The following is a 27,948-nucleotide window of genomic DNA, read 5'->3' as shown; positions in this document are numbered from 1 at the left end:
AATTCAACATTTCAGGTGTTTTATTTGATTTGAGGGTTTTCAACAACTCACTTTTAGGCAAAGAAAAGGATAGTCATTTAGTAATAATATTACATGTTTCAGTTTTACAGAAGAAAGAAAAAACACGTCTGGACAGGACCTAAATAATGAACTATGTGTACACTCTGTTACAAAAACGGGGCTTAACTGTGGCAACGCGGGACCAGGTAAAAATAAAAGCACATCGATACATATACTCACCCCTCTGTTTTACAAAGACAGGCCCACCCGTCCCTCCCACCCATACAATATCAACAAGGATAAAGAAATAATACTTGGAGTAAAAAACAGCGATTAATCAATATATAATAAAATATAATACCAATTGTACAGTACACTCGGTTATTCTGTGGATCCTGAACACATTAACAGTTTGAGTCGTTTTTCTCCACCACACGTTTAAATCTGACAAAAGTAGTGTCGAGTAAGAACAAGGTCAAACGCTGCCTTTTATTACAGCAGGTTGACTCATTCAGCATCTGTGGCAGCTACGAGCCTTCGCTGTTCTCAGGGTCTCGTCAGGTTTGAGCTTCAGATTCACTTTTCAGGAGGGCGGTTCTCAGAGATTCAATCATCACACATACAGAGCAGGAGACAGACTTTACTGCTGAACTGTGAACGAGTGGACACAGACAAAGAAAACCCTAAAAATGGACCTCGAGTCGACAAAGAGGCACCGATGAGCACAGCGAAAGAAATAACACTGATGTAAAGGAAAGTGAACACGAACAGCTGCTACTGAAGTCACATGGTCTTAAAGTTCCTTCGCCTTTGGAAGAGGAGACACAGGCTGCCGGGACTTTTGAAGTCCACCTTAATTTCTCAGCAGCTCTGCGTCGTCCGTCCGTCGGGTGTGACCAGGTCTATGGGAGGAGGGACGTGGGAGTAGTTACACTAAATCATCCCACCTCTATTGTTAAAAACTTGCTAGCTCTCACTTGCTGCTTGGATTATTTAAAAAAAATAAACATCAAAACAATCTAGACTAGAAAACTTTTTTTTTTTTTTTTTTTTTTTTTTTTACTGACTGAACTCAGTCAGAACTGTTGATCTGTCCGGCTGGACCAGGGCCGGCACCGGCACCGGCAGCCGGGTCGGTGACTGTTCCTCACCCGGCTGCTCGCGAGCCGGAGATTTCATCTTCATCAGTGCCCAGTTCGTGGCGCCGCTGCCGGAGCTCGCGGCCCGGCAGGAGAACTTGTGGCGGCTCAGGAGCCCAGGGTTCCAGAAACTGTGTCTGCATTTGTGGCACTGGAACGCGGCCCGTTTGAGATGCCGGCCCCGGTGCTTCAAGGCTTTGTGCAGCGAGCTGGTGCGCCGGCCGCACACCTGGCAGCGCAGCCGCGCCGGGCGGCCCGCGGTCCGGGGGGGGTGCCTGACGGCGTGGTGCACCAGCAGGGAGCCCTGCTTGGTGTACGTGGTGCTGGGGCAGATGGGGCAGGGGAAGCGCTTGATGGGGATGTCCATGGACGTGAGGCCCGTGACCCTGACGGCGCCGCCGCACCACGACTTCACCCTCATGACGCCGCCCTTCATCCTCAGCTGGGCCAGGAGCTTCTTCTTGTTGACCAGCGCCTGCAGCCGGCCCCTCTTCTTCCTGAGGACCAGCAGCTTCCTGCGGGTGTCCTCACTGAGGGGGACTCCCACCAGCTTCCCGTCCCTCATGATGCTGTGGATCACCACCCGCCTTTTTTTCTTGCGGTGCTTTCTTGTCTGCGCGTGGCGCTTCTGGAAGTTCTTGGAGCGGTAGTGAAAAGGGTGCTGCTGCAGCTGCTGCTGTTGTTGTTGTTGTTGTTGCTGCTGCTGCTGTTGTTGTTGCTGCTGCTGCTGTTGTTGCTGTTGTTGCTGCTGCTGCTGCTGCTGCTGCCCGGCGGCTCCTTGCTCCATGTGAGAAGTCCCAGCATAGTTGGAGGCCGGTCCTGAATCGTAGAAGAGGGGCGAGAACCCGGAGGCCTGGGACTGGTTGAGGCGCTGGCTGCCGCGGTCGATGCCGTGCTGCGACAGCTTGTGCCGCACTAAGCTGTTGGAGTAGGCGAAGGCTTTGCCGCACACTTCACAGCGAAAGGACTTCTCCAGCCCCACGACGCCCCCGTGGACGGTCTGCTGATGCGCCGTCAGGTGGAAGTAGTGGCGGAACGACTTCCAGCACACGGTGCACGTGTACAGCCTTTGGGTGGGGGTGCCGTGCGTCGGAGACTTGTCTCCTTGAGAGCAGGAAGAGAAGAAGTCAGAGTTCCCCGAGTTGGCGACTTGGCTGATGGCGGCGGCGCCGCCTTTGATCCTCCTCCCCTGGCTGTCGATCTCTCCTCTCCGGTGCAGCTTCCCGTGTCGCACCAGGCTCTGCGCGTAGGCGAACATCTTCCCGCACAGGTTGCACTTGTAGTTCTTCTGACCCGAGTGCACGGTCAGGTGCTTGGTGAGGTGGAAAGGCTCGCGGAACATCTTGCCGCACACGTCGCAGGCGTGAGGCTTCTCGCCGGTGTGGACGCGGTTGTGGCGCCGCAGGGTCTCCGCCCGTCGGAAGCGTTTGCCGCAGAGCTGACAGCCGTACGGTCTCTCCGAGCCGTCCCCTGGAGGCGCAGGACTCCTCCTCCTCCTGATGATGCTGCTCGGGTCTCTCTTCTCCCTGGGCTTCCTGGGCCTCCGAGGCTTGGTGAGGGGTTGGCTGGGGTGCGTTAACGGCAGCGTGGAGCCGTTGAGGGTGGTGGACGACGGGCCGCCCAAGTTACCGAACCCCAACCCCCCCAGCAGGCCACCGATGATATCCCGCCTCTCCCCTTCTCGGCCCTCCGAGGAGATATTACAGGAGGCTGCTGCGGCAGCAGCGATGGCGGACATGGCGCTGCTGGTGACCTCGTCCTCAGAGTCATCCAACAGGGAGGAGAGGGGGAGGTGTGGCTGCTGCGGCGGCTGGGTGGGGTGGTGCTGGCTCTGAGGGTGAGGGTGAAGCGTTGGCGCTAAAGGGGCCTTACGGAGAGTCTGGCTGCTCAGTTCGCTGGCCAACGTGCCCTCTGAAGGGTACAGGGACGGGGGCTGTGAGCGTCTGTAGTCGTCGACGCCGCTGTTGTAGGACGACTGGCTCTGGTAGCGATTTCTGGAGTAATCTGCCGCGTACTTGTCATTAGCCATCGCCGCCGCGTTGTTTGAAATGCCCACTCTGTCGCCAGCGCTCCCCATTTTGCTGCCGCTCGGGTTGGAGCGGGCCACTGCGCTGTTGGGCCGGGACTTCGAGCTCCGAGGGGGTTTCCCACAGGCACCCGAGGCCGCGTGGTTGAGCAGCGAGGTGCTCTCGCGGAAACAGCGGCCGCAGGCAGGACAGCGGAACGGCTTCTCGTCGTGGATCTTCTCGTGCCGCGTCAGCGACTCTCTGCGATTGAAGGACTTTTGGCAGATGGTGCAGACAAAAGGCCGGTTTTCCGAGTGGGTGACGCTGTGCTGGATGAGGTGACCCCTCTTTTTAAACCTCTTCCCACACTCGCCACAGCAGAAGATCCTTTCTGGGCTGGGGGAGTTACAGTTCGACTTCCTGCTTTGACTTTCCGGCGTCAGGCCGTGGCTGCGCAGGTGTCGCCGGAGGCTGGAGAGGTGGTTGAAGGTTTTGCCACACTCGCCACAGTGGTAAAGCGGCTCAGGTTCGGCCTGACCGGATGAGCTGTTACGGTGGCGCTCCTGGGACTTGGATAACTGCTGATTACCATTTGCTACTAGGACAGAGGTGGAGTTTGAGGAAGGGGCACCTGAAGAAGAGGAGACAGCGGAGGACGACTGCTGAGAGGACGAGTGCAGAGAAGAGTGCTGTGGCTCGCTTCTGATGCCACTTATCCCAACGCCCCCAGATCCTCCTCCCACCAGGCCTGATGAGGAGCTCTGACTGTGCCCACTGGAGCTGCTGTTATGGCAGTTGCTAACGCTGCTGCTGCTGCTGTGGCTGTGGCTGGTGCTGTCGGCTTTCCTCTGGGGCAGATAACCCGCCATTGCCTTCTTTCTCCTGCTTCCTCCACTGGATGTGGACGTAGATGAGCCCTCGCCTGATTTTGCGGTGTCGTCCTTTGAGAGGGACAGGTGGAGAGGCAGAGGCAGGGGAAGGCCGGCGTCCTGCTGCATGAGCGACGCTATCTGGTTGGAGGAAAGGACGGGAATGCCTTGGAAATCAAAACCCCCCAGTGGAGCAGGTTGTGGGGCCGGGTGGAGGGGGTGCGGGTGGTGAGTGTGGCTATGGGGGTGAGATAAGGCATGAGGAGTCAGCTGCTGCTGTTGCTGCTGAGGCTGTGGCGCTGAGTGACTGTGGCCATGAGAGGAGTGGAGGGCAGGGGGCGGCGCCAGGGTCGAGCTGGACTCCGTAGCACCCTGGCCGAGGCCCAAGCCCAGGTGGTTGTGAGTGCCTTGTTGGACGAGGAACTGCTCCAGGCTGCTATTGGGGGGGACTCCAGACAGGAAGTACTGATTGGCAGCAAGCATGCAGCTGAACTGCTGGTGGAGGCTGCGGGGATCAGACTGGCCGACTAAGGGGACGGCAGTTGTGCCAGAGGGGTTGTTGGACGATGAAGCAGAGGAGGGAGAGGGTGAGGACGATGCGGGACCAGGGGAGGGCTGTGGAACAGAGAGACCTGGATGCAGCGGGGGAGGAGGAGGAGCGGGCGTGACGACTCCTCCGATGACCCCCGCACCTCCGCCGCTGCTGCTACCTCCAAAATCGAAGCGTCCCATCCCAGAGTGGAGCTGCTCCTGAGCCAGCGCAGCCTCGGCCGGGTGGAAAGGCCGCAGAAACTGGGGGTACCCCGACGAGGCGCTGCCGCTCCCGCTGCTGCTACTGCTGCTGCTCATCTTACCCGACTTCCTGGAGCTGTGAGAGGACGAAGAGGAGGACTGGCTCTGGTGGGAGATGGACGGGGGCGGGGCGCTCATTTTGGCAAATAGGGAGGAGGAGTCTGCGAAGGCGTTACTCCGAGTGCTCTGGAGGGACCCGAGGCCCAGGCCGGACAGGAGGCTCCCAGAGGTGTCAGCGGAGGGCTGGTGCTGCTGCTGGAGCTGCTGCTGATGCTGAAGTTGGACTTGCTGTTGGTGGCTCAGCTTGAACTGATGGGCTTGGTGTCCACTTAGCATCTCTAAAATGTCCATGGGGTATTTGCTGAATTGGAACATTTCCTCAATGCAGCTGTGGTACAGTGTAATGGAGCCACCACTACTCTTTGCTACTTAGTTGGTAGTTACTGAAAACAAGCACCGAGCCTCTGTGAATCTATAAAGCTCTGGTTTTCAGCTGCAGTCCACTAGCATCATGTACACAAACATCCAACGAGTGGCTGTAATCCACCAGAAGCCGATGCTTGATTTTCTCACGAACGTATAACTACTTCTTTCACTGTCTCAAGGTGAAGCCTTCAAGTGCTTCTGTGGGTTGATATAAAATGGTCATAAACAGGCAACTAAATGGTCCTAGGAAGCAGTCTGTAGTGTTGCTTCAGAGTGTTCCATAACCATATGCTGCTTTTTAAATCAGGTCAGCAGTCCCATGAAGTTGACCGTGTCCGTCGTTAGTGGAGGTTGAACCAGCGTGTTATCATCCATCCGTCCCTTTATGCAGAAACACAGGAAGCCTGAAAGAGACGCAGAAAATAAAACGTTAATGATGTGGTGGATAAGACGGCATTAGCACAACGTCAGGTTTAATAGGCGTAAAAAGGTGTAAACACAAGTACTTATAATAATCTAATTTATTATTGATTACTTCACATGCTACATTTTCTATAATGAGGATTCAGTGACACTGACTGGCAACTAATTTTTAAGCTAAAAATATAACAATGTCTGAATCCAGTAAGTAGAAACTAGGTCACTGAGCTCCTTTTCATGCTTAATAACCACTCAGAGGCCTGAACAGCTGTTGCACAATTCTAAAAAAAGAGATACATGAAGTTAGTGTTGTTGAGTGGTAATATTATTGTTATTATGCTTCTTTGTGACCAAAAGGTGAAGCCACAGGCTCCCGACCAGCTCGTGATGGATAACATGGCTGCCTCCCACCTTCAGCTCACGAGCAACCAAAGAATGAAATGTCAGGGGTGGAAAGAAGGAGGTGGTCATGAGATGGCCAGTGTCTGAGGGCAGAGGCTGCAGACTTTACTATTATTGCTTATTCAAACCAAACCAAACACAGCTAAGATGTGCAGAGAAGTAGAGGTTCGGCTTTTAGCAGGCAGTGGCCCGTGGGAAGGTCTCTGTGTGATTGATTGCATACGTTTGTGTGATGTTTTTCTGTGTTTTCCCATCATCAAAGTGAAGTTCACATAAATGTCAGTGGATTTACAAGATGTCATTTATAAATAAAGTCCACAAAAACTTCTGAACCTAAAACCAACACCACACATTTAAATGAGCCAGTTTCTTCAAGGTGAACAGTAAGCGCTGAGAACAGAGGGTCTGTGTCAGGCAGCCGAGACACAGAAATGACAGCGGCACAGGTTTTATAAATCACAAATACTGAGAGTACAAGCAGTTCACTGTACACGATCTATTTTAACGATTGATTCATCCTTGTTTCTAAAGATTTAACAGCTCAGCTGTGCGTGAACATAAACCCATGTGTGACTACGATCAACATTTACTTTCTTTTCTCATGCCTTCGTCTTCATCATCTTCCTCTAACAGGCGGCACCAACAGAAGCAACCCGAACCAGATCAATCAGCAGCGGTTACGGTCTGTGCATCACTGAAACCTCGTCCCCTCGTTATCCTGCATCAGGACCACAACGTGCCGTCACACAAACACATGAAACCAAAACAAACGCGCCGTGAGTCAGTTACTGCTCGTGTTTGAGCATCACACAAATGACATGTGCTCCACTAAACTCTCCTGAACCACTTTAAAACGCGACAGACCGAGACGAGCGAACCTCGGGTTGATGTTACTGCAGTAACGCGGCGTCAGTCTGCATCTCACCGGCTCGGCCACGGTTCTTGAGCCTCCTGCTGGACCGCAGCGGCGGGGACGCAGTCCGTTCAGGTCGGAACAACCTGGAACAGATGCACCGATGAAGGAGGAGGTTAGACGGACACAGATTCCAGTTAGCAGCCTCTGCCCGGGGTCTGCTAGCATCCATCCATCCCTCCCTCCATCACGCAGCTAGCAGGCTAGCGTAGCGTTAGTGCTGCTCTCAACTGCTAAAATGCTTCAGATTACCGTCATTTCAACACTGTCAGATATAAAGAGATCCAAATTAAACACAATGTTTGCAACTGTGCAACTTAAATACGTAAACTGACACAGAATAGGATGCTAGCATGATGCTAGCCCGCTAGCATCTTAGCCGAGCTTAGCATCCTGGCTAGCTAATTAGCTCGCTCTCTCCTGCTGGATCAGTCGCCGTTCCTCCTTTTTTACCTTCCCGCGTTCAGATGCGGGACGAGCTCAAACACACGCGGGTAAAAGCGTGGATGCGTCGGGGCGGAAGCGCGGCGTGGGAGCGGGGTCTGCGCTGCCTGGCGGCGGGGCCTTTTTCTTCATCCCTGGAAAAACGCCGCGAGAGGCCTGGCTCTCCATCGGCCCGGGGAGGGCTGCTTTTCTCTCCACAACAAAAACTATTTCCGCTGGCCCGGCCCACAAATGTCCATTGTGTGCGGCCGGTCCGCGGCTCCGGCGGCTCCGCGCTGCGCTGCGCTGCGGCCACTGCGCGCCTTTGTGCGGTTTGCGTCGTGTTTTGCCTCTTTTCTCCTCGGCTGCCCGTTTTCCGCCCCGTCTCAGTGTTTGGAGTCCCCCCCTGCAGACGACGGCTCCACAGATGCTCCCAGCGTTAAAATGGTAGTTTCCTGTCTGCAGAGTGGTTCCGGGTAGAGCCCGGCACCGGTTGGGTCCGTGGGTCCGTGCGCCCGTCCGGCCGAGGCCACCGCTGCACCTCCGTTAGCAAATATGGATCATAAGCAGCATGGCACTCATGAATAATAAACAACGTGTGTGTGTGTGTGTGTGTGTGTGTGTGTGTGTGTGTGTGTGTGTGTGTGTGTGTGTGTGTGTGTGTGTGTTTGTGGGCGCGTGCGTGCTCGCGCTCGTCCACACGCCATTAAAATATAAATCACTGTCATTGTGACACCACATGTCATTAAGCACAAAGCGTGTGTGTGTGTGTGTGTGTGTGTGTGTGTGTGTTTTCACACTAGGTGTGTGAAATGTTAATTAGTCAATTAAACATATCATTACAGCGCAAGTAGCATAACATTACGCGTGCACGTGCGTGCGCGTGCCACTATGCGCTGCTGCCTCATTTGCATTCAATTAAGGCCTTTCTGTCTGTCGCCGTGTGCTCGTGCGTTAGTGTGGCTGCACCTCTGCACGGTTTCACACACGGATGATAATAGAGACACACTGAAGCTGCTGCGGTGTGAAGGTTTAACACGTCAGATTCTGTATTTTCAATAAAGAATCAAGATTTTCTTTAGGTCAGATACATTATTTGATCATTTCAGCCAGTTTGACACTTTTTATACAACAGACTTTAAGCTGTAATGTAATCATCAGCCTGTTGCATCAAATATAAGTTCACTTATTAAATATAGCTTTGACTTATTAATGAATGACACAACACAAACAACATTTAGTGGGATTTTTTTTATTGTTATTATCAATTAAACATGATTTCTACAAACGCAAGAATTGATCACCAATAACAAAAGGGTTGCACATTTGTGAGACCTTTGTTTGGATAATCTTGGAAACAGACGTATAAGGGGATGTAATAAATAAATGTATTTTACAACTTGAGGTATGCCAAGTGGCTTTGAGAATACAAATATGCCCATGCCTCCCCCTGTGGTAAACACACACACACACACACACACACACACACACACACACACACACACACACACACACACACACACACACAGGATTACAACATCTGTGTCGCACCGTCGACGGTATGAGGAGAAAGGAGACTTTAAAAAGACAAATTTATTTTCAGGTGATTCGTTTCTCCTCCCTTTTCTGTAAATGCGAACGGGAGCGTTTCCAGACCCGCCACTCAAAAACAAGTCACAGTACAACAGTCCTCACCTTAATGTGATTTCACACAGGTTTTCTCTTTCAGTGAAACACAGGCCTCACAGGAGGCGGTCGGGCCTCAAGGATGCAGAGTCATCAAAAAAAGGAAAACGTTGCATTTGGTTCATTTCAACAGTATCAGGTTGGATCAGACGTTAGAACCAAATCTGATCGTTGTCAGCAGCAGTTATTACGTGTGTGTGTCGGTCTCTCACAGCGTGGACAACACAAAGCCCCATAATAAAGGAATGTTCAAATGTTCCACTTAATAGACAGGTCCCTTTGTGTTGGCTTCAGTTTCAGTTTGACGTGTCTTTATTCGTGTACTTATCTCTAATTTATTCTATAACCTTTCTTCCTGTAAACGGGCACTTTTAGAAAGTAAAAAAAAGCTGGTAAAACGTATTTAAAACTCAGTTCTCCAGTAGAAACCGGGTTTGTACCAGTGGGTAGAACCTCGGCTCCTCTTTGTGTGAATCTAGCCTGAAGCAACACCTGAATGCAACTTTCTCCCTTTTTCACATGAATTGCAGTTTTAGAAAAGTACTGATGCTCTGTTTGAATGAAACGTTCTCAGTAAATGAGCACAAAGTGGCTTAACCTAAATGGCTTCTTGCACAAACCTACTTATACTTAAGTCAAACCTAGTTGTTCCTTTATTCAAAAACTTGACACAATAGAGGCCTTTAGTAATTCATTTTTTGAATGTTTGAAAAGTCCAACTTTGGTGAATGTAGCTCTACAAGAAAAGGTAAGATTAATTATTGTCCTCTTTAAAAATGATAACAGGCCTTCAAAACTTCATAAGTTGATACGAACATGTAACGATCACAACTCGGGTCCTAAAATCGTGTGCTGAGAACACGACCCGAGTTTGGTCCAAAATGAGGTTCAGCATTCCCAAAAAGACGCAGAGTTACACACACGGGCATACGAATGAAAACAGACGCATGTGGACTTCAACACACAGCGTGACATCATCAGTCAGCGCTGTGACATCACCAACGCTGGCTTCCCACGTAGTCATGCGGTTCGTCTTTTCTCTGTGATTGCATTAACTGGAATACAAATGTTTTCCTTTTCTTTTTTTAGGATTCCTTTATAAAGTTTCAATATTGAAGATCGAGGATTACACATTAAAATTTACAGAGATTAAAAAAATAAATACGTGTCTAGACAAAAAAAAGGACAATATGATAAGAGCTGTCAAAGTCTGATCCAGGGGAAATTTCTACACATGATTAGAAACCATTAGTACGTGTATGAAAAGACTAAAAATGTCTGGCAGCGTGAAACGTGGTTCAACAGGCCTCAGTCTCGAGCCGCATCAGTGAAGGGTTGAGGAAAGAATACGAACGCTAGCGAACGTCCGGCCGCGACCTCTGCGCCGCCGCCACAGCGCTAATATTCAAAACACATGGTTCGTTAGCGCTGCAGTTTCCTGCACGTTCTGTTTTTTAAATGATGGGTGAGCGCACGCACAAGCATGACGCGCGCGGACAGCATGAGCAGACAAACACAGTTCAGTTTAGCCCTTGGTGTGAAGTGTCCATCGTCCCACGGAACCCGCGGCCTCGTCCCCTTCAGACGAGGGGAGCAGCTGAGCTCAGGTGACAAACAGCGGGGTTTGTCTGAATAATCACTGGCTGCAAACCCAAACACTTTGAGGTTCGAGAATAATCACATATTTGAGCCATACAGCGTCTGCATGAGGTGGATTCTTCTAATCCTTTAAAATGTTTTACTAATTGTTACGCAAAGGGTCACAGCACAACGTTTCATAAGAGATAAACACCACTAGACTGTACAAAGGCTCGCTCTCCAACCCGCCAAAGGCCCAGTCACACCAGGAACACAACCGCTGCTAACTGCGCCGTCCCTCTGGGCTCCTTATTGGGAAAATCACAGTTTATCTGTCCAACAGTAAAAAAATGAAGTAAGAGCCTGAATCACTTTCATTTCTTCCTGTTAAACTCGCTGCCTTCCTTCTGTCTGATCTCAGAACTCTCGTCTTTCATCTTCCTGCAGCTCTGGGTGAATTTAGACATCTTTTGATTCTGGGACAACTACGTTTTAAGCATGTTTTTTTACCGTCTCCCACCTCAGTGGGGAATACTCACAGTCCATCACAGTTACATAAATACACTTAAAGACATTTATCCAATCAGACGCTTTTGTGGATTGGTCTGATCCGTATTTCCCTGCGTCAAACACTGATGTGACTGGACCTTTACCGCTCGTAGCTTTTCTCCAAAATGGCCTTGAACGTGACAGCTCAGTGTCTGGATCATGGCAAAGAGACGACGGGCCGGTTGAAGGATAAATACAAAGGTCCTACAAGGCTCAGTTATGTTCATACTATTATCATCATCATCATCATCATCAGGTTAATTCAATACAAAAAGCAACATGTTTGGTTTTAAATACTTCATAGATACAAAGACAAGCAAACCCGTGTGCCTCCACCGCCCACAGCGGATTCAAAGACAGATGCATCTCTGTCAGAGCTCTCGAGGACTCGCAGGACAGTGCAATAAAACTCAAGGACAATTCAACAAAACTGACTCAGCGGGTATCCTTCAATAAAAGTCACAGCGAATACCCTGCAGGCCCTAAACTGCAGTCATATGATATTTTTTGCTCTTTTAAGTGGACATTTCTGTCTTCCCTTTACAAAGAATGGCTGAATATTCTCTTTTTCAATACACAAAGTGACAAGGAGAAAATCAGTTGGCCGTACTCACGATGCGATTAATGCTGTCAGCCACCGGTTCACGGGGGCTCAGATGAAACGGCTTCATCTCTGGGGTTTCCATCAAAAGCCTCATCCTGTCTCAGCTTCACCTCCTCCCTCACCCTCTCCCCCGTTCTCACACCGTCACCTCGTTTTTACTCCCAGTCCGCAGTCCCTGCCCGCCTCCTCCGGGTATGAAGTGGAGCTGCTCGATGGTGTTCTGCCGCTTGTTGGCGAAGGCCATGCGCCGGGCGTTGGGGTGGTTGCCCCCCCCTCCGTGGCCCCCGTGGGGGTCCCAGCCTCCGTGCACGCCCATCCCCGGCACAGCCGCCGAGCTGCGCTCGTGGTCGTGGCCCGACGTCGGGTGGGAGTTCATCTTGATCATGTGGTGTCGATCCATGGACGGCGTGACGCAGATGTTCTGCTGGGACTGGGCCTTCTGGTGGTGGCTGAGCCGGCCCATGGTGGGCACCATCCCGGTGCCCCCTCCCCGGTCGCCCGCTCCCATCATCAGCCCCATGGCCATCAGCTGGTCCTCCAGACGGTCCGGTGACACCAGGAGCCTCTCGTGGGACCTGGAACGACAGGCTGGTTGGTTCCTCTGCTGCTAAAGCACACAGAACCACCTAAATGCCCCATCTCTGACCTCACTGCCCCCCCCGGCTCTCACCTGCGGAGGGTCTGGGAGTTGGAGCTCCTGCTGGTGCTCATCATGGCCTTGTAGTACTGGTGCTGCTGGTTCTTGGACAGGCGGGACAGCGTGTTGCCCTCGCCCAGAGCCAGCAGCTGGTCCTGGGAGCGGACGCGGCGCGGCGGCCTGTCGAAGCTGGAGCTGGAGTACTGCGTCTGGGTGGGCAGCGGGTACGGGTTGGGGGTGGAGGCGATGTGAAGCCGGGGCCGCGACCCGTTCAAAGGCAGCGTGCCCCGGGAGCCCAGCGTGTAGTCCCCCCCCCAGGGCAGGTGGTGCTGCGAGGAGTGGAAGGAGGGCGGCGCGTTGGTGGAGCGGCGCTTGTTGCTGTAGTAGCTGTACTCATCCAGCTCTTTCTCTGGGTCGGAAAAGGAGACACAGACGTGTTGATTCCTGAAGCAGCCGCCGTCGTACACAACAGGCTGCTTCAACTGATCCTGGCTCATTTACGCTGCGTGGTCAACAACAGGCCTGAGCTACGCAACTTTGTCTGGATTCATGGATTGTTTACCCAGAAGATGCTCCAAAAACATGTAAAGCCCCAAATCCAAGAGGCTGAAAACACAGACTGTGGTTTACTGCATAAAGGTGCAGAGGCAGAAGGTGGAGAAATGGACCTTTAAGAGCAAATGTTTCCTTAAACCAGGTCTAAGAATAAGCTGTAAACCCTGAAAAACCATGAAAGGACTGAAAAATGGCAAAGCTGCAAAAAAGAAGCCCGACAGAAGTGGAAGTAAAAGAAGACTGAAAGCAAACGAGTGATGCAAAAGGGGAAAAAGATGGCGGGAGAGATAAGCGAGAAGCAGAAGAGAAGATGGGTCTGACAGGCGACGAGAGAACGAGGAGGTGAAAGAGAGAGGAACGTCAGGAAAATGTAGTGGATGACAGGTGAAGTGTAGTTGACTCAGTCCAAGGCGGACGAGAAGTGAAGACGGAGACGTGCTACAAATGGACGATGCAGCAGGAGCTGAACGGGAGACGAAGGCACAGGAGGAGAGCCAGGTGGAGGTCACACGAAGAGGAAGCAAAGTTTAAAGGAGTTCGTCGGGTTCATTAATGTGGTTCTGTGCTTCCTGCTCCGCAGCCTTGGACCCGCTTTAATCTTCAAAGCGTTTCCATGGAAACAGCTCCAAAGAGCCAATTTAAAGCTGACCTTTACCCGGCCACCTCTCTGCCGGTCCGGCCGCTCCCTGCTTGTTTGTTCCCGTCCCTCTCCCTCGCCGCGGAGGTGTCCTGTCTCCCGCCCGCCGCCTGTGAGGCCACATTATGTGGAAGCGTTCTCCCTCACAAAGACGCCTTTATGAGCCGCTCCGCATCAAACGGAGCAGGTTTCATTCAGCGGCCAGCGAGAGGTCGCCTTTCGACTCTCGGAGCCACAATCATAACATTTCAGCCTCCGTTTGAAGTGGAGTTCAACAAATACTGACATTCACCAGAAGCAGCCATGTGACAATAGTGCAACAATGATTCAGCCTGAATCTGGAGGCTTCTCCATTTTCCCCATCGCTCGTTGCGGTTAATAAAACCAGCGGCTCTAAAGCTGCTGGACGGTTGGAGATGAACAGAGGGAGAAGAACAATGGGCTGAAGTAAAACGCCCACATGTGTCCTTGCAGGTCACGTCAGTGTGGGAGGTAAAGAGCAAAGCAGAGGGAGCTGCAGGAAATGAACGTTTAAATAAAGAGGCGCACATGTAAATGATGACATTGAAGCCCTTTAACTAACGTAAGACGGAAGCAAAACAAACAGCCGGCTCCATGTGGACGGCAGCGAGGCGGGAGGCGTGGCCTCTACAGGTGCAGGCGCAGCATCAGTGATGGATGAAAGCATCAGACTGAAAAGAGAAGCAGCGAATGCACCGGTTTCAACGTTTGCTTCCTGTGAGGACGCTGCGATGAAGCCGCGTCTGAACCATGAACTGCTCGTCTGAAGGCGTGTGAACAGGGCTTCCACCTCCACCCACCGCAGACCCAGCAGCAGCCTCCATCACTCAGCCTCCAGCAGCTCCCCTCCCCCCACAGACGCTGCCTCTCAAATGTCTTTTCCTGCAGCCGACGCCCCCCCCCCCCCCCCTCCCCCCAGCGTCGCCTCATCTGTGATGCTCTGCATCGCTATGTTCAAGTGTCTGTTTGTCCTTCCTGCAGCCTCCTTGTGTGCTCAATGGGCTCCTTAGCTGCCTCCGCTCCGTGCTTCTGATCCTCCTTCTCTGTATTATGGTCTTAAACTGGTTTCCATAGCGGCAGATGACTGAACACTAGTGGATGTGAGATGCTGCTTATTAACGGCAGAGCGACAGGTGGAGCATCTTTAGAGGAGCTACAGAATAGGATCTACATTCTGCAGGTGAAAATGAAGCTCATTATGACTCTGTGATGTTACTGGAATTGCAGTTTTTGGGAAATGAACTCCAATTAACATAAACCAACGTCTGACGGAAGCAGGAAACCGCTCACCTCCATCTGTCCACAACAACAACCCCCTAAAGTACCAACGTGTGGCTTCACGAGGCTCCTTCTGATCATTTAACGGCCACGGAGGCATCAGATTAGCAGCCAGTATCTGAGTCAAGCTGCAGCCTGTTCAGCATATGGAGACTCAGCGTCACTGCATAAAAATGTGTCAAAACATATAAAAACATCCATAAATCGCCTCGTATGAGTCCTGCATCAGCCTCTCTTTGTCCGGAGCTTCGCTACGTAACGCCTGAGGAGGTTCGCTGCAGGACTCTGGCCTCCTGGATCCGTGTTACCCGTGACTCTCCCTCCCCCACCCTCCCCCCGGCTCACCCAGCCTCTTCAAGGAGCTGTAGCGGCTGATCTCAGGTTTCATGGCGGCCTCGTACGACGGCGGCAGCTGGGCCAGGTTGTGGAAGGAGTGGGAGAAGGACGGGTGGCTGCTGTTGTGTCTCATGCTGCCTCCCAGGATGCCGCCGCCCACACTGGGCCCCTTCCCGCTGCCTGAAAGCAGGGAGGGTCCGGAGGAGAGCTGGGGGGTGTTGTTCATACGAGGTCCTCGCTCTGGAGACACAGACGGAGGAAGAAACACAAGACTGAAAGTAAGATCAGCAGCACGTGAGGAACAGAAGAGAAGGGCAAGACTGGACATGAGGAGGAGAAAGTAAACAATAAAGAAGGTGCCGCAGGACAAGGAGGGTTCAACGAGGAGTGAAGGTGAAGGAATCACAAACAAGAGGAGAAGATGAAGAAGAAGAACACGGCTACGAGCTGCTTAATGATCAGTAAACACGCCAAGTGTCTGTGAGCTCCATGGCGACCGTCTATAAATACACAGGAGTTCTGTTCGTCTGAGGCTCCGACACAAACAATCAGCCACATGTAAAACCACAGAAACACCAGCGGCGCCGCGAGTCGCACAAACACTCACATTTACGCAAAGTGCAAAAGCGGCACATTGATCAATACAGAGAAATGGTTTGTCTTATGTAAGGCAGGGTGTGGGGGAGGGGCGCACACTCATATCAGTTACATCACAGCACACGGTACAACACACAGCAGAGGCCTGTGCACATCTGTGGTGGATGCACACGCTGCGCGTCACCTCTGACCTCCGACCTCTGAGCAGACGCGGGACGGCTGCCGTTTCCTGTTGTGACAGACGCAGTCGAGGCCGCGACCTTCGGGCCGCTCGCTGACACACTGGTCGTCGAGCGCCGACAGTAACGACAGTAACGACAGTAACGGGCGATGGCGTCTGCATTAAGCGTCACCCAGGGAACACGCAGCGAAAAGCAATGCTAGCTCTGAGCGCGAGCTTCTGTAGCGACGACGGCGGGCGGGAGGTTGGATGTTCTGTTGTCATTGTCTCAGTCAGGAAACGAGGTCAGAACCACTGGACGCCAAACCAGGTCTGTGGATCTGAGCGATCGCTGCGGCCTCAGCTGCATGAAGCTTCTGACTCCAGCTCCTTTGAGCCACTGATGAGCTCCGCTTGCTGCCTTCTTGTGTAATTCCTCAGAGGGACGCGTGTAGGTGTAACATCCTGGAATAATTAGCACTGAAGCAGCAGAGCAGCGTCAGTGGAGTCCAGGCAGCTGGAGGTGCAGCAGAGCAGCCACAGAGCAGCGCTAGCATTGGTTTTGGTGTTTCTGCCGCAGAACCGAAGGGAAGCGGGTTCAGGTGACAGCTCAGCCGAGACCTGCGTGGATGTGCAGCGTCGCCGTGCACATCGCTGCCGCACAGGCAGCAGCAGCAGCACATCTGGAGCAGGCGGAGGGAGACACACGAGCAGGAACAGAGGGCGGCGCCTCCTTCAGCGGCTGCACTGAAGGAGGCGCCGCCGCGACATCAACACACACAGACACCGGTCCAGCGCCGCCGCCGCCGCCGCGGGCCTTACCGATGGTGGCAGCGTGCGTGGGGCTGGAGGCAGACCCCTGCTGGTTAAAATGGTGGTGCAAGTTCCCAGCTGCAAAGAGAGCAGAGCCGACAAACTGATGGACGACCTCCAGAGACGGGAGGCGCGCGTGGAGTCAGCGTTTGTGTCAGAGGGACAGGAAGAGAGACAGGGCAGGAGGAGGCAGTCCCCCAGGAGTCGGCCCCGCCGTTACATCACAGCATAATAGCTTAAACAGAGACCAACTTTACATCACAATCTGAGCCTGCTTTTACTTGGCTCCAAAAAAGCTGCAGCAAAATCCGGGAGGGACTGAAACAGAGAGTTTGTTTTGAGAGGTGAGAGACAGCGACAGAGAGAGAAGCGAGTTACAGCACAGTTAAAATACAAACACGAAGGAACCGTGAGACATCCTCCTGGGAGTTTGAATCAGGGACAATGACGTGAGAAAGAAACCTTCGAACCACGTCAGACGTGGTGACTTCCCTGTTGTAAGTGAGCGAAGGCCCGGCTTCAAACCCACCAGCTCCACCTACTCCTAAACAACATGTGCAGCAGCTGCGGCCCAGATGTGCTCCTCCGCGCGGCCGGACTTACTGCGGTTGTCTTTGCTCTGCAGGACGGGGGTGTAGAGGTTCTTGGAGGAGGCGGTGGAGCTCAGCGCCGCGTTGTTCCGCTCCCCCTGCTGGACCGGGCTGGACTGGTGCCGCAGGATGTCCACCAGCGACCTGAGCCACAGCACAAACGGGTCAGACTGGGTGGGCCGGACTGAGCAGAGGCCGGTTCTGAAGCTGGAACGGGCCTCACCGCGGAACGTTGACGTCCCGGTGCCGAGGCCGACGCGCCACCTTGCTGAAGGCGATGCGGACGCCCACGGCAACCACCATGGTGAAGGAGATGACGCCCCCGATCACGTAGGCCGTGCTGCGGACGGACGGAGGGACGGACGCGTTAAACCAGCAGCCTCAGTGCAAGAACACACACGTGCACGCACACACTCACACACGCATGCTCACACACACAGACACAGACACACACACGCACACACACACACACACACACACACACACACACACACACACACACACACGCACACACACACACACGCACACGCTCACACACACACACACACACACGCACACAGACACACACACGCACACACACACGCTCACACACACACACACGCACGTGCACGCACACACTCACACACGCATGCTCACTCTCACACCACCACACACCACACACCACACACACTCACACGCTCCACCCACACACACACCACACTCGCACCCATCCCCACACCACACACGCATGCACGCACGCTGACACACAGACACACACACACGCACACACACACTCTTACGCTCACACACACACACACACACTCGCACACATACACACACACACTCACACACGCATGCACGCACGCTCACACACAGACACACACACACACTCGCACACATACACACACACACACTCACACACGCATGCACGCACGCTCACACTCAGACACACACACACACACACACACACACTCACACGCTCACACACACACACACACACTCGCACACATACACACACACACACACGCATGCACGCACGCTGACACACAGACACACACACACGCACACACACACTCTTACGCTCACACACACACACACACACACTCGCACACATACACACACACACTCACACACGCATGCACGCACGCTCACACACAGACACACACACACACTCGCACACATACACACACACACACTCACACACAGACACACACACACACTCGCACACATACACACACACACACTCGCACACATACACACACACACACGCATGCACGCACGCTCACACACAGACACACACACACACTCGCACACATACACACACACACACACTCACACACGCATGCACGCACGCTAACACTCAGACACACACACACACGCACACACACACTCTTACGCTCACACACACACTCAGACACACACACACACGCACACACACACTCTTACGCTCACACATACACACACACACACACACACACACACACACACACACACACACACACACACACACACGCACTCGCGACCTCTGACCTGCTGCTGTGCTGCTGGAGCGTCTCGAAGTCCGGGTCGGGCTTGTTGCCGGCGGGCGCCGTCACCGGCACCAGGGGGTCGGCCCAGACGGGGGACTTGTAGTTGGTGCAGGAGTCCTGGTTGAGCCGGTTGCGCTCGTGCTCGCAGCAGAAGCGGTAGTGGCAGGTGCCGCAGCAGTAGATGTAGCTGCCTTTGGAGCAGTTGAAGGTGCTGTCGAAGTGTCCCATCACGTCGAAGTAGCCTCTGTGGGACACGACAAGCCGTCACATCCCAGAACCGCCTCAGAACGGGCCCTTACAGCCCCTATGGACCTGTGCAGCCTGTGCACGGACGATGTGGCGCTGATGACGCGTTGCCTAGAAACAGCCACGCGTCTGCGCTGCAGCAGGAGATCGGGAGGTGAAAACCTTTACGTTGTGTTTCAGAGGACAGCGCCTCCACTAAAGAGCTTCGTACCACATGGTTAAACCGCAGGGGTCCACTCGCCTGCCGAGCGTCTCAAAGGGCTCTCATTAATTCATTTATTCACATTTGCATAAGTCAAAGCCTTTGGAAAGGCTTGACTTCGCGGTTACTTTGACCTCCTTCATTCCACCTTTTCTATGTAATCATCACATTTCACACACTCTTTCACAACTCACAGGCTCAAATGGGGTCACTGGACCGGAGCCGGCGCCGTACCTGCACACGTCCACGTCCACCAGCTTCCTGGGGGGCGGGGCCACCTGGGCGGCGCCCAGCGGGGGCTTCAGGGCGTCGGCCGTCACGTTGCGCGGCAGCATGGTCTGGGGGAGGGGCCGGGGGGGCGGCTCGGCCGCGGCCGGCGCCGCGTCGCCGTCCTCCACCTCGGCCGCCTTCGGCCCGGTTCTGGACCCGGCTCTGGACCCGGCTCTGGACCCGGTGAGCAGGAACAGGGTGCCGCTCGTTTTAGCAGCTGCAGCGGAGCCGGGCCGAGTCCCGGCGTCGCCGTCGGCGGCCCTGGTTACCGTGGAAACAGCGAGGCAGGAGGACGAGAGGACGAAGAGCGCAAACGCAAGCATCCCTCCTGAAGCCGTGGGTCTCATTGTTTTATCACAAAGTTCCTCGGCTGTTAAAAAACAAGGGGTGGGAGCGTCCTGCACAGAATCACAGCTTCCTGGAGTAGAAAATCGTCAGTATGAAAGGTTTGAACTAGTCCTTCCTGTTGTGTTCACGGAGTCTCCATGTAAACATTAGTCTCTTCCTTAAGCAGCTTTTGTAAACATTGAGGTCTTCAGTTTTTAGGCCCTATGAGATGTTCCCTTTGAATGTGGCACTTTCCCCACGACGCCGCCTCTCACTGGTCGCTACGGCGACGGGCCGCGCCTCAAACCTCCCGACAGGCGGCTCTGCTTCACATGTGTAAACAAAGACGCGCCGCCGTCCGCCTGTAAACAGGTGTCTGATGAGGTCTAATAGCAGTTTGGCACTTCTGTTGTCCTGTGGTTCAATCACACATGGAAAAATAGATTTCTTTAACGCAAATCAAATAGTGGAGCTCTGCGTAAACAGCTCGGCTTTGACAGGAAACTGAAGTCGGTTTGAGTTTGGCACAAGCTGCTTTTCTTTACATCGCACTCACGATCAGCCAAACAAACAGGCTCGTCCTTATAAAATATTTAGAGGAAGAGCTTCAGTAAAGGTCAATGTGCTTGAAGGTTTGGCTTAAATGACAGCAGAGCAGTGGAATTAAATGTGTCGCCTGCTAAATGTCAGTGTGGAATCTTTAATAAACGCGTGGAGGCACCAGACGGGAGCCGCTCGCTGAGCTTCTACCAGCGCTCGACGCCCTTGTGCGAGTGTCTTTGCTCGGAATTCAGCTCGGCCCAACAGAAGAGAACCAACGAGGGCTTGGGCCCGGTTCTAGCAGGGCAGCGAGGTTCTGCCCACGGAACAGACATGAAACTGTCCGGACTCATCCGTCAACGCAGAGGAACACCACCACGGAACGGGACGCGGCCGAGGCGCGGTAGAACCCGTCAGAGCCCAGTCCGGCGCCGGTTCCTGAGGCTGCGGCGCCGCATGTATGGCTGGTGTTCAGTATGGCTTTAGGTGGAGATACAGTGGCAGCCTTCAGAATGCATGCTTCAGGGGAATCTAAGTACAGGAGGAAGCTGACGACTGGAAGCAGGAGGTACAAAGCGTGAAGCGTGGGGTCGGACACTGAGCTTCATGATGGTTTGAACTGGACGCGTTCCTGGGTTCAGACTCTCCCTACGACGACGGGCTTTTTGCTCTGGACACAGTCTGGCTTCTGGTTTTGGTCTGAGCGACGGGACGAAACCTGGAGGATCCGAGCAGCTTCACACATTCACATCCACGGCGCCGCTAGTCGCACTGGAAGAGAAGAACACAAGCAGAGGGTGAGAGAAGCTGACAACGTGGTCAATGGATCCAACAGCACAGCCTCGTTCTAGGGCGGAACCACATTAGAACCACAGAGCTGCAGGTCTGAGCCAGAAGACGAGCATCGGACTCTGATGAAAGGGAGCAGCAACATGACAGCTGCCATACGGAGCAAAGTGACAGAAGGCGTGTGTGTGTGTGTGTGTGTGTGTGTGTGTGTGTGTGTGTGTGTGTGTGTGTGCAGAATGAGGCCTGCAGCCATGGGAACGAGAAGCTGTCCTCAAATAAATAAATCCATCAGTGAAGCCTGAGGCGGATGTTGTCTCTGCTATTTAACAGAATGGTCACAGCTCAAATGATGTCATTCATTTTACATGCAGCTCTAAACCTACTACTATTACTACTACTACTACTACTACTACTACTACTATTACTACTACTATTACTACTACTACTACTATTACTACTACTTCTTTTTTATTTCTGCATTTCTACTTTGCTGAGTTGGATTAAATAAACTTGTTTATATTTATAAACTTGAACGGTTTTTATTTCATTGATTTTCATTTTCTTTAAATAAGCAGTTTTTGTTGTGAATCTCTGTTAAATGTTTGTATTTCATCTTCCATCTTTCTATTGTTGTTATTATTGTTATGTTGTTGTCATGTTGAACAGCAGCAGCTCCAGCATCAAGTCTAAATCCACACATCATCAACCTTTAAGGTCTTTTTTCCAAACTTGCACAGCATCGTGGCTTCAGCTGTGAAGAACCTTCACAGAGACACGACGTGACTGAGTGCAGGTCTGGAGCACATCACTGGCCCAGCAAGGTTCCGGAGCGGCCGGTTCCGGAGCGGCCGGTTCCGGAGCGGCCGGTTCCGGAGCGGCCGGTTTCCAGCTCGCGTCCTCAGATGCTGTGTTTACGCGCGTGTCGAGCCTCCACCAGCGTTCCAAGCAGAGCGCGTTCATTAAAGCGGTCCAGTTCTGAACAAAAGAATCACAGAACCCGATCCACCACCTAAACTAGCAGAACCGCCAGCGTTGACGCTGGTTCAGACCCTCGTTTCACTGCAGCTGCATCCATTAAACCCGGAGCTCGTGTGGGTCAGAACTGCTGAGACAATTCAAAGTGGGCGCGACTCAAACTGCTGCGTCTGTTCACACGGTGCTCGACAGAAGCAGATTTTAGATCCCAAAGTGAGGCCAAACGCGAAATAAAGAGGTTTTCTGTGTCTTCCTGTTCTTAACTGGTTCAGTTCTTCCTGCTCGGCCCATTTCAGTGCATTCCACCAGAAAACATCTGGTTTGTACGTGTGCAGGTTGAATTCCCCTGATGGTCGGCTGAGGGTTGTTTACACCCCCTCGACTCTAAACAGACCCAACAGAACCATTGTGATGGTTCAGGTTACATCTTCCAATGATCCACAGTCATTTATATAAACTGCACTAATCCCAAAGTGCAGTTATTTTAAGCCGTGTGTTACAAAACTAAAGGCATGAGTAATGTGTGATTCAAACAGAGACGCGTCTTTACAGGGAACCTGCAGCTCAGGCAGCGCTGAGGAGTCCACGCCGCTCGGAACCGAGTCGCACAGGCACTAACATGAGCAGGAAGATGGAAGAGATTCCCCTGGATGCAGCGTTGCACAAACAAAAGTGGGAACAACGACGCGTTATTGAGCAGCAGCCGAGCAGTTAGCGACAAAAAGTTAGCGACAAAAAGTTAGCGACAAAAAGTCAGCGACAAAAAGTCAGCGACGGGTCGATCAATGAGGGTTCAGTGTGTGAACAGAGAGACCCTGAACCCACCGGAAACTGCAGGTTTCCATGGCAACCGCCCACGGTCCGTCCCCCGACCAACGCTGAGGGTCTGGACCCAGCAGCTCGGCACCGCGCCGTCCGGACCGGGCCACTGCTGCGACCTCTGTCTGTAGAGGTCAAAGCGGTGGAACAGAACCATTTAAAGAGGCCACGTGTCCGTTACTGCAAAGAGTCCAGTCAGGAAACAGCCAATGCTGAGTGAGACCAGGTCAGTGGAGTCGCATCAGGTCCGAGTCTGTGTCTGAGTCCAGTCTACGGCTCCGTTCACTTCAACCTTCGACCTCTGAGGCTGAAGTGAACACTGCACATCCACAGACGAGACCCGGAAACGGAGCAGCCGGCGCCGCCTCCCCGTCCGACACGGAGGGACCGTGGTCCAGATGTTTGCGGGCCGGCGTCGCCACCAGCTGCTCCCACGGACGCTGTGAAGCAGCGACAGACGAACGGAGCCTTGCGCTGGCGCTGGGTCCGCGGGCCTCGCGGAGCATCGCCTGCTCGCAGACGGAGGCGTCGGGGGCTTTTTGGGCAAACTGTGGCACCGCGCTGGCAACCGGCGCCGACAACAAGTCCACAAAGAGGCTGCTGCTGCAGGACAGAACGCTGTGAGACGCAGGCGAAGCCCCAGACCCAGACCGGCCCAGACCCAGACTCAGCCCAGACCCAGACCCAGACCCAGACCCAGACCCGGACCCAGACTGGCCCAGACCCAGACCCGGACCCAGACCCGGACCCAGACCGGCCCAGACCCAGACTCAGCCCAGACCCAGACCCAGACCCGGACCCAGACCGGCCCAGACCCAGACCCGGACCCAGACCGGCCCAGACCCAGACTCAGCCCAGACCCAGACCCAGACCCGGACCCAGACCGGCCCAGACCCAGACCCAGACCCGGACCCAGACCCGGACCCAGACCGGCCCAGACCCAGACCCAGACCCAGACCGGCTGTTATGGCAAAAATTGTCTCTTCCTTATTTCTATGCAGTTATTATACGATTTATGACTTATGTTCTGCAATTAATATCTTATGTTTTGTCTTACTGTATGCATTTGACATTTCACCTAGATTGTTCAATGGTTGTCTCTGCCTGATAGACTCTCAACTCTAGCTCCCAAACCCAAGGTCGGGGAGTTGTGTCTCTGTCTGTTGAGACTTGGTGCTCCTTTCTCACAGATAGTTGGACGTCAGCGATGCAGGTGTGAGAATGTAAATATCTTCACACACACTGCGACAGGGAGGAGATGGTGCATGTAATTCGATTGGGTTAGAAAGACATTCCACCCTAGTCGGACAGAGAAGCTAAAAGGCAGAAGCAACTTGAGGATCGTGGGCTCTTTGCATCACACCTTCGTGGTGTGTGCACTGATCTCCCCAGCTGGTTTTTGGTTTGTTGATGTGCACGATCAACATCCATGCTTTTGATTTGCTTTCCCCATTATTTTTATTTTCTTTATTATTTCAATAAATCGCACTAAAGGACAACTCTCTCTCATCTACTTCTTTATGGAAAATTTCCACCACACCGGCCCAGACCCAGACTCAGCCCAGACCCAGACCCAGACCCGGACCCAGACCGGCCCAGACCCAGACCCAGACCCAGACCGGCCCAGACCGGCCCAGACCCAGACCCAGACCCGGACCCGGACCCAGACCGGCCCAGACCCAGACTCGGCCAGAGGCGTGGGCCAATCCAATCAACGAGCCTCAGTTGAGCTCCTCCTGATCCTCAGGCAGAGGTGATGATGAGCCCTAACAACCAGGATGAACCTGGACACGAAGCCACAACATCAGAACCTTTAACCAGAACCAGCGACTGCTGCTGCTTTCCACGGACGGGGGACGTTCCATTTGGGAGCGAGGTCGTGTATAAATACGTGAACCCAGAGGAACCGCTTCACTCGGTGTGAATAATAGGGTCAGTTCCACTTCGTGTCCACCTCAGGGGTGCCGGCGGCTCCAAATAGCTTCTAGTGGTGCCGGCGCTGCTCCAGAACCGCGGTGGAGCGTCCCCGGCGACCGGAGAGCCCGGCGCCGAGCCCAAGCGGGTCAACAACATGTCAGCGGCTCAAGCAGAACTTAATATAGACGGGAAACGGGTCGGTCCAGTTCCACGTGCACGAAGCGGAGGCTGAAGAGACTCCTGTGAGTCTGTGAATAAACCATGGAGCTGCTTTCAGGCCTCGTCCGACTCCGTAGCTGCACAATGATCTCAGCACAGACGGATCATGATCATTTGGAGTTTTGATAAGAACAGAAGCCCATGAATGTCTGTTTATTATGTCTGAATGCTTCACTGTCAGTGACCCGACACCGGTTCTGACCCGGGTCAGTTCTGCTGCGTACATGCTCCAGGCAGACGCGTCCGTTTTGCCCCTGAAGGTTCCCGCGTCCCCGTCGCGCGTCTCTGAACCTCAACATCCGGCCGCCATCAGGGTCCTTGAGCTCCGAGCCGGACCGGCACCTCGCACATTAATCACCGCTGACTCACAGCGGCCGTGATGGATGCGGCGCTGCAGACGATCCACCTCCTCAGACAGACTGGGACCGGAGCCGCTGCCGATCCCTGCAGCGAGCACAGATCCCCCACAATGCAACGCTCCGCCCGTTATATCACCCATGTGTGATGTGCCATGCTTTTGTCATCAGTTTGCTGAACCCCCGTCCTCCTCAGTGATTCCCTGCCTTTCCCAGAATGCCTTTCACCGGCCCCCAGAGAGTGGGCGTGAGCTGGTTCCCTGCTCCGCGTGGTGGGCGTCCGCTTCAGAGCGCCGTTCGGCCGCAGGGTTCTACGGAGAACGTGGCTCCTGCTCATGCGGAACGTTGGATCAGACTAATGAGCAGTGTAGGTCTGCAGGAGCTGGAAGCGACAGAACCGACACCGGCTTCAGCCCAAACACCACGGAGGCGGAAACCAGCGGATGAGAGCGGGACACAGGTTTGGGAATCAAACCAACAACCAATGATCTAAAACACTGAACCTCTGGAGTTGATAAATATTCAGTTCTTTCCCTGTTTTATGTGATTATGGGTGATATGAAATAAACAATACGGAGAAGCTCGTGTCATTTTGTGACGCCCGTTTTCCCGAATTACTGGTGTTTTACTGACAAAATAACAAAGAGATACAAACGATGAAATCACAATAACAGCAATAACTGAGCTGCCGCTTCATTTTCACCATGTAACTCACAATGGTGTCCAGAGCCACCGGGAGCACTGTGTTGCCCAAGGGCACTCTGGCAGCACCGAACCCTGACTCCAGTGACGGACGCGTGTCAGGGTCCGACCCGACGCCACCCGTCGCTTCCTCCACCGGCGGGCAGGTGTAGGTGTGCAGCTCCGGCTAAAATACATCCTGGACCACACGACGACCAGAGCGAGGTGATCTCATCCACAAACGCTCACCTACGCACGCGCCCACGCGCGCGCACCGACACGGGCGCTCGGAGCTCGCACCTGTGCGCCCATGAGGCAGTTAAGTTTGCAGTGTTCCCGCATTAGCATTCATGAGGCAATTATGCTCGCGGTGGATGCGGGCGTGCGCGCGCTCGTGCGTCGTTTTCTGCATAACTCCGCTGTTGCACGCATGCAAGGCTTCTAGAAACGCCGCGTTACGGTCCGCGGTGAAGCCGCTGGGTGACTCCGTGCATGACTGATGCTGCTGCTGCTGCTGCATCACAGCGAGGCATAAAATGGGAGGGTTTTGTTGCATTATGCCGAGGCGTTACTGTATTGTATGTATGCATGTACGGCAGCAGGAGCGCAGCCTCCGCCGGAGAAAAAAGCCTTCACACTGCAGCAACGCAACAACGAGCCAAAGCAGCAAATACCTGGTTTTGCCCTTTTACGCTGCGGCTCCACGAAGCGGACGCTGGTCCTATAGATGCGCCACGCGTCACCATTTTCCCTTTGAAGAGACGGACAAGATAACAATGCCTCATTTGAATGGAAATAAAATGAGGTGGAGACAATGAAATAAATAAAAAATAAATGCAGGTTCAACAATAAAAGACATCATCGCTGCAGTCTGTGGAAACGTGCTCCACTGACCCCTAAAATGTCCCATAATCCTAATAATAATAATAATAATAATAATAATAATAATAATAATAATAATAATAATAATAATAATGCAGTGACGCAAACTACGACATGTTACATCCTCAGAATGAGACGCTTTAAAGTTGCGCAGACATAAACGTGATGTGTCCATTCAGTTCTAACATATTGCGCCTCTTTTCCAAGCGGAGCTCAGCGGTCGCGTTCTCACCCGTTTTCTTCCTCGCCGTCCTCGCTCGGATCCCACTACGACTCGCCGATTGTACAAGGAAATATGTCACCTACATTTTTCATTGTAATTCCCAGATGTGGAAGAGGAAGCTGATCCGCCGCAGTGACGCGTCGCTCGCTGTTTCCGCGCTTCCAGTACAAAAACGCACACATAACACGGGGGCGCGGTGCTGTTTAGAAAGCGGATCTTCCGAGTCTGGTCACGTTGGTTCGGTTTGTGGCTCCGCTGGAGGTCTGAGCTCCGTCCCCGCGACGCTCCGCAGGCGCTGACGCTTCTCCGCTCGCCGCTTCTCTGCCGCTCCGCTCCGAGTCGCTCTCACCAGCGTCCGCGCGGCTCCGCGGCCAAACTCACTGATTGGACAATTTGGCGCTTGACCGCGTTGACATTCCTCAAGTAGTCGAAGCGATCGGCCAATGGCGGAGCGGCCACTTCCTCGTTGTCGCATCTGATTGGCTGAGCCTCTGCTGGTAAATTCCCGGTACACGCGCACCTGTGACCGCTTACGGTTAATGTTAATGTTAATGCGCTAACGA

At 53.3% G+C, this 27,948-nt stretch overlaps 2 protein-coding genes across 6 annotated transcripts; both read right to left on the bottom strand.

Annotated features, from left to right (window-relative positions):
- Positions 1–2: 2 nt before the first annotated feature.
- znf865 (zinc finger protein 865) lies at positions 3–8,003 on the bottom strand. Of its 4 annotated transcripts, none has more exons than XM_029167718.3 (3): positions 7,421–7,978; positions 6,933–7,053; positions 3–5,636 (listed from the first exon to the last, which is right to left on the bottom strand). In XM_029167718.3, the coding sequence occupies exon 3, from the start codon at positions 5,179–5,181 to the stop codon at positions 1,060–1,062; it is 4,122 nt and encodes a 1,373-aa protein (XP_029023551.1). In that variant the 5' UTR covers positions 5,182–5,636; positions 6,933–7,053; positions 7,421–7,978; the 3' UTR covers positions 3–1,059. The 4 variants fall into 4 exon arrangements, 3 of the variants coding, with proteins under 3 accessions (XP_029023551.1, XP_029023553.1, XP_040928938.1); XM_029167720.3 differs by having other exon boundaries at positions 6,980–7,053; XR_008696128.1 differs by lacking the exon at positions 3–5,636 and adding an exon at positions 5,643–6,772 and having other exon boundaries at positions 7,421–8,003.
- Positions 8,004–8,622: 619 nt separating this feature from the next.
- shisa7b (shisa family member 7) lies at positions 8,623–27,785 on the bottom strand. Of its 2 annotated transcripts, XM_029167772.3 has the most exons (10): positions 27,395–27,785; positions 26,955–27,031; positions 19,622–21,295; positions 18,941–19,183; positions 17,655–17,771; positions 17,445–17,575; positions 16,851–16,919; positions 15,281–15,511; positions 12,478–12,853; positions 8,623–12,382 (listed from the first exon to the last, which is right to left on the bottom strand). In XM_029167772.3, exons 3-10 carry the CDS (start codon positions 20,002–20,004, stop codon positions 11,944–11,946), a joined length of 1,989 nt encoding a protein of 662 aa, XP_029023605.1. In that variant the 5' UTR covers positions 20,005–21,295; positions 26,955–27,031; positions 27,395–27,785; the 3' UTR covers positions 8,623–11,943. The 2 variants fall into 2 exon arrangements, with proteins under 2 accessions (XP_029023605.1, XP_029023606.1); XM_029167773.3 differs by lacking the exon at positions 16,851–16,919 and having other exon boundaries at positions 27,395–27,784.
- Between the last annotated feature and the right edge of the window lie 163 nt (positions 27,786–27,948).

Source organism: Betta splendens, chromosome 11 (genome assembly GCF_900634795.4).
Source record: "Betta splendens chromosome 11, fBetSpl5.4, whole genome shotgun sequence".
NCBI classification, from domain to species: domain Eukaryota; kingdom Metazoa; phylum Chordata; class Actinopteri; order Anabantiformes; family Osphronemidae; genus Betta; species Betta splendens.
Note: the sequence above shows the minus strand (reverse complement) of the source record. Positions and strands in the feature narration are given on the sequence as shown.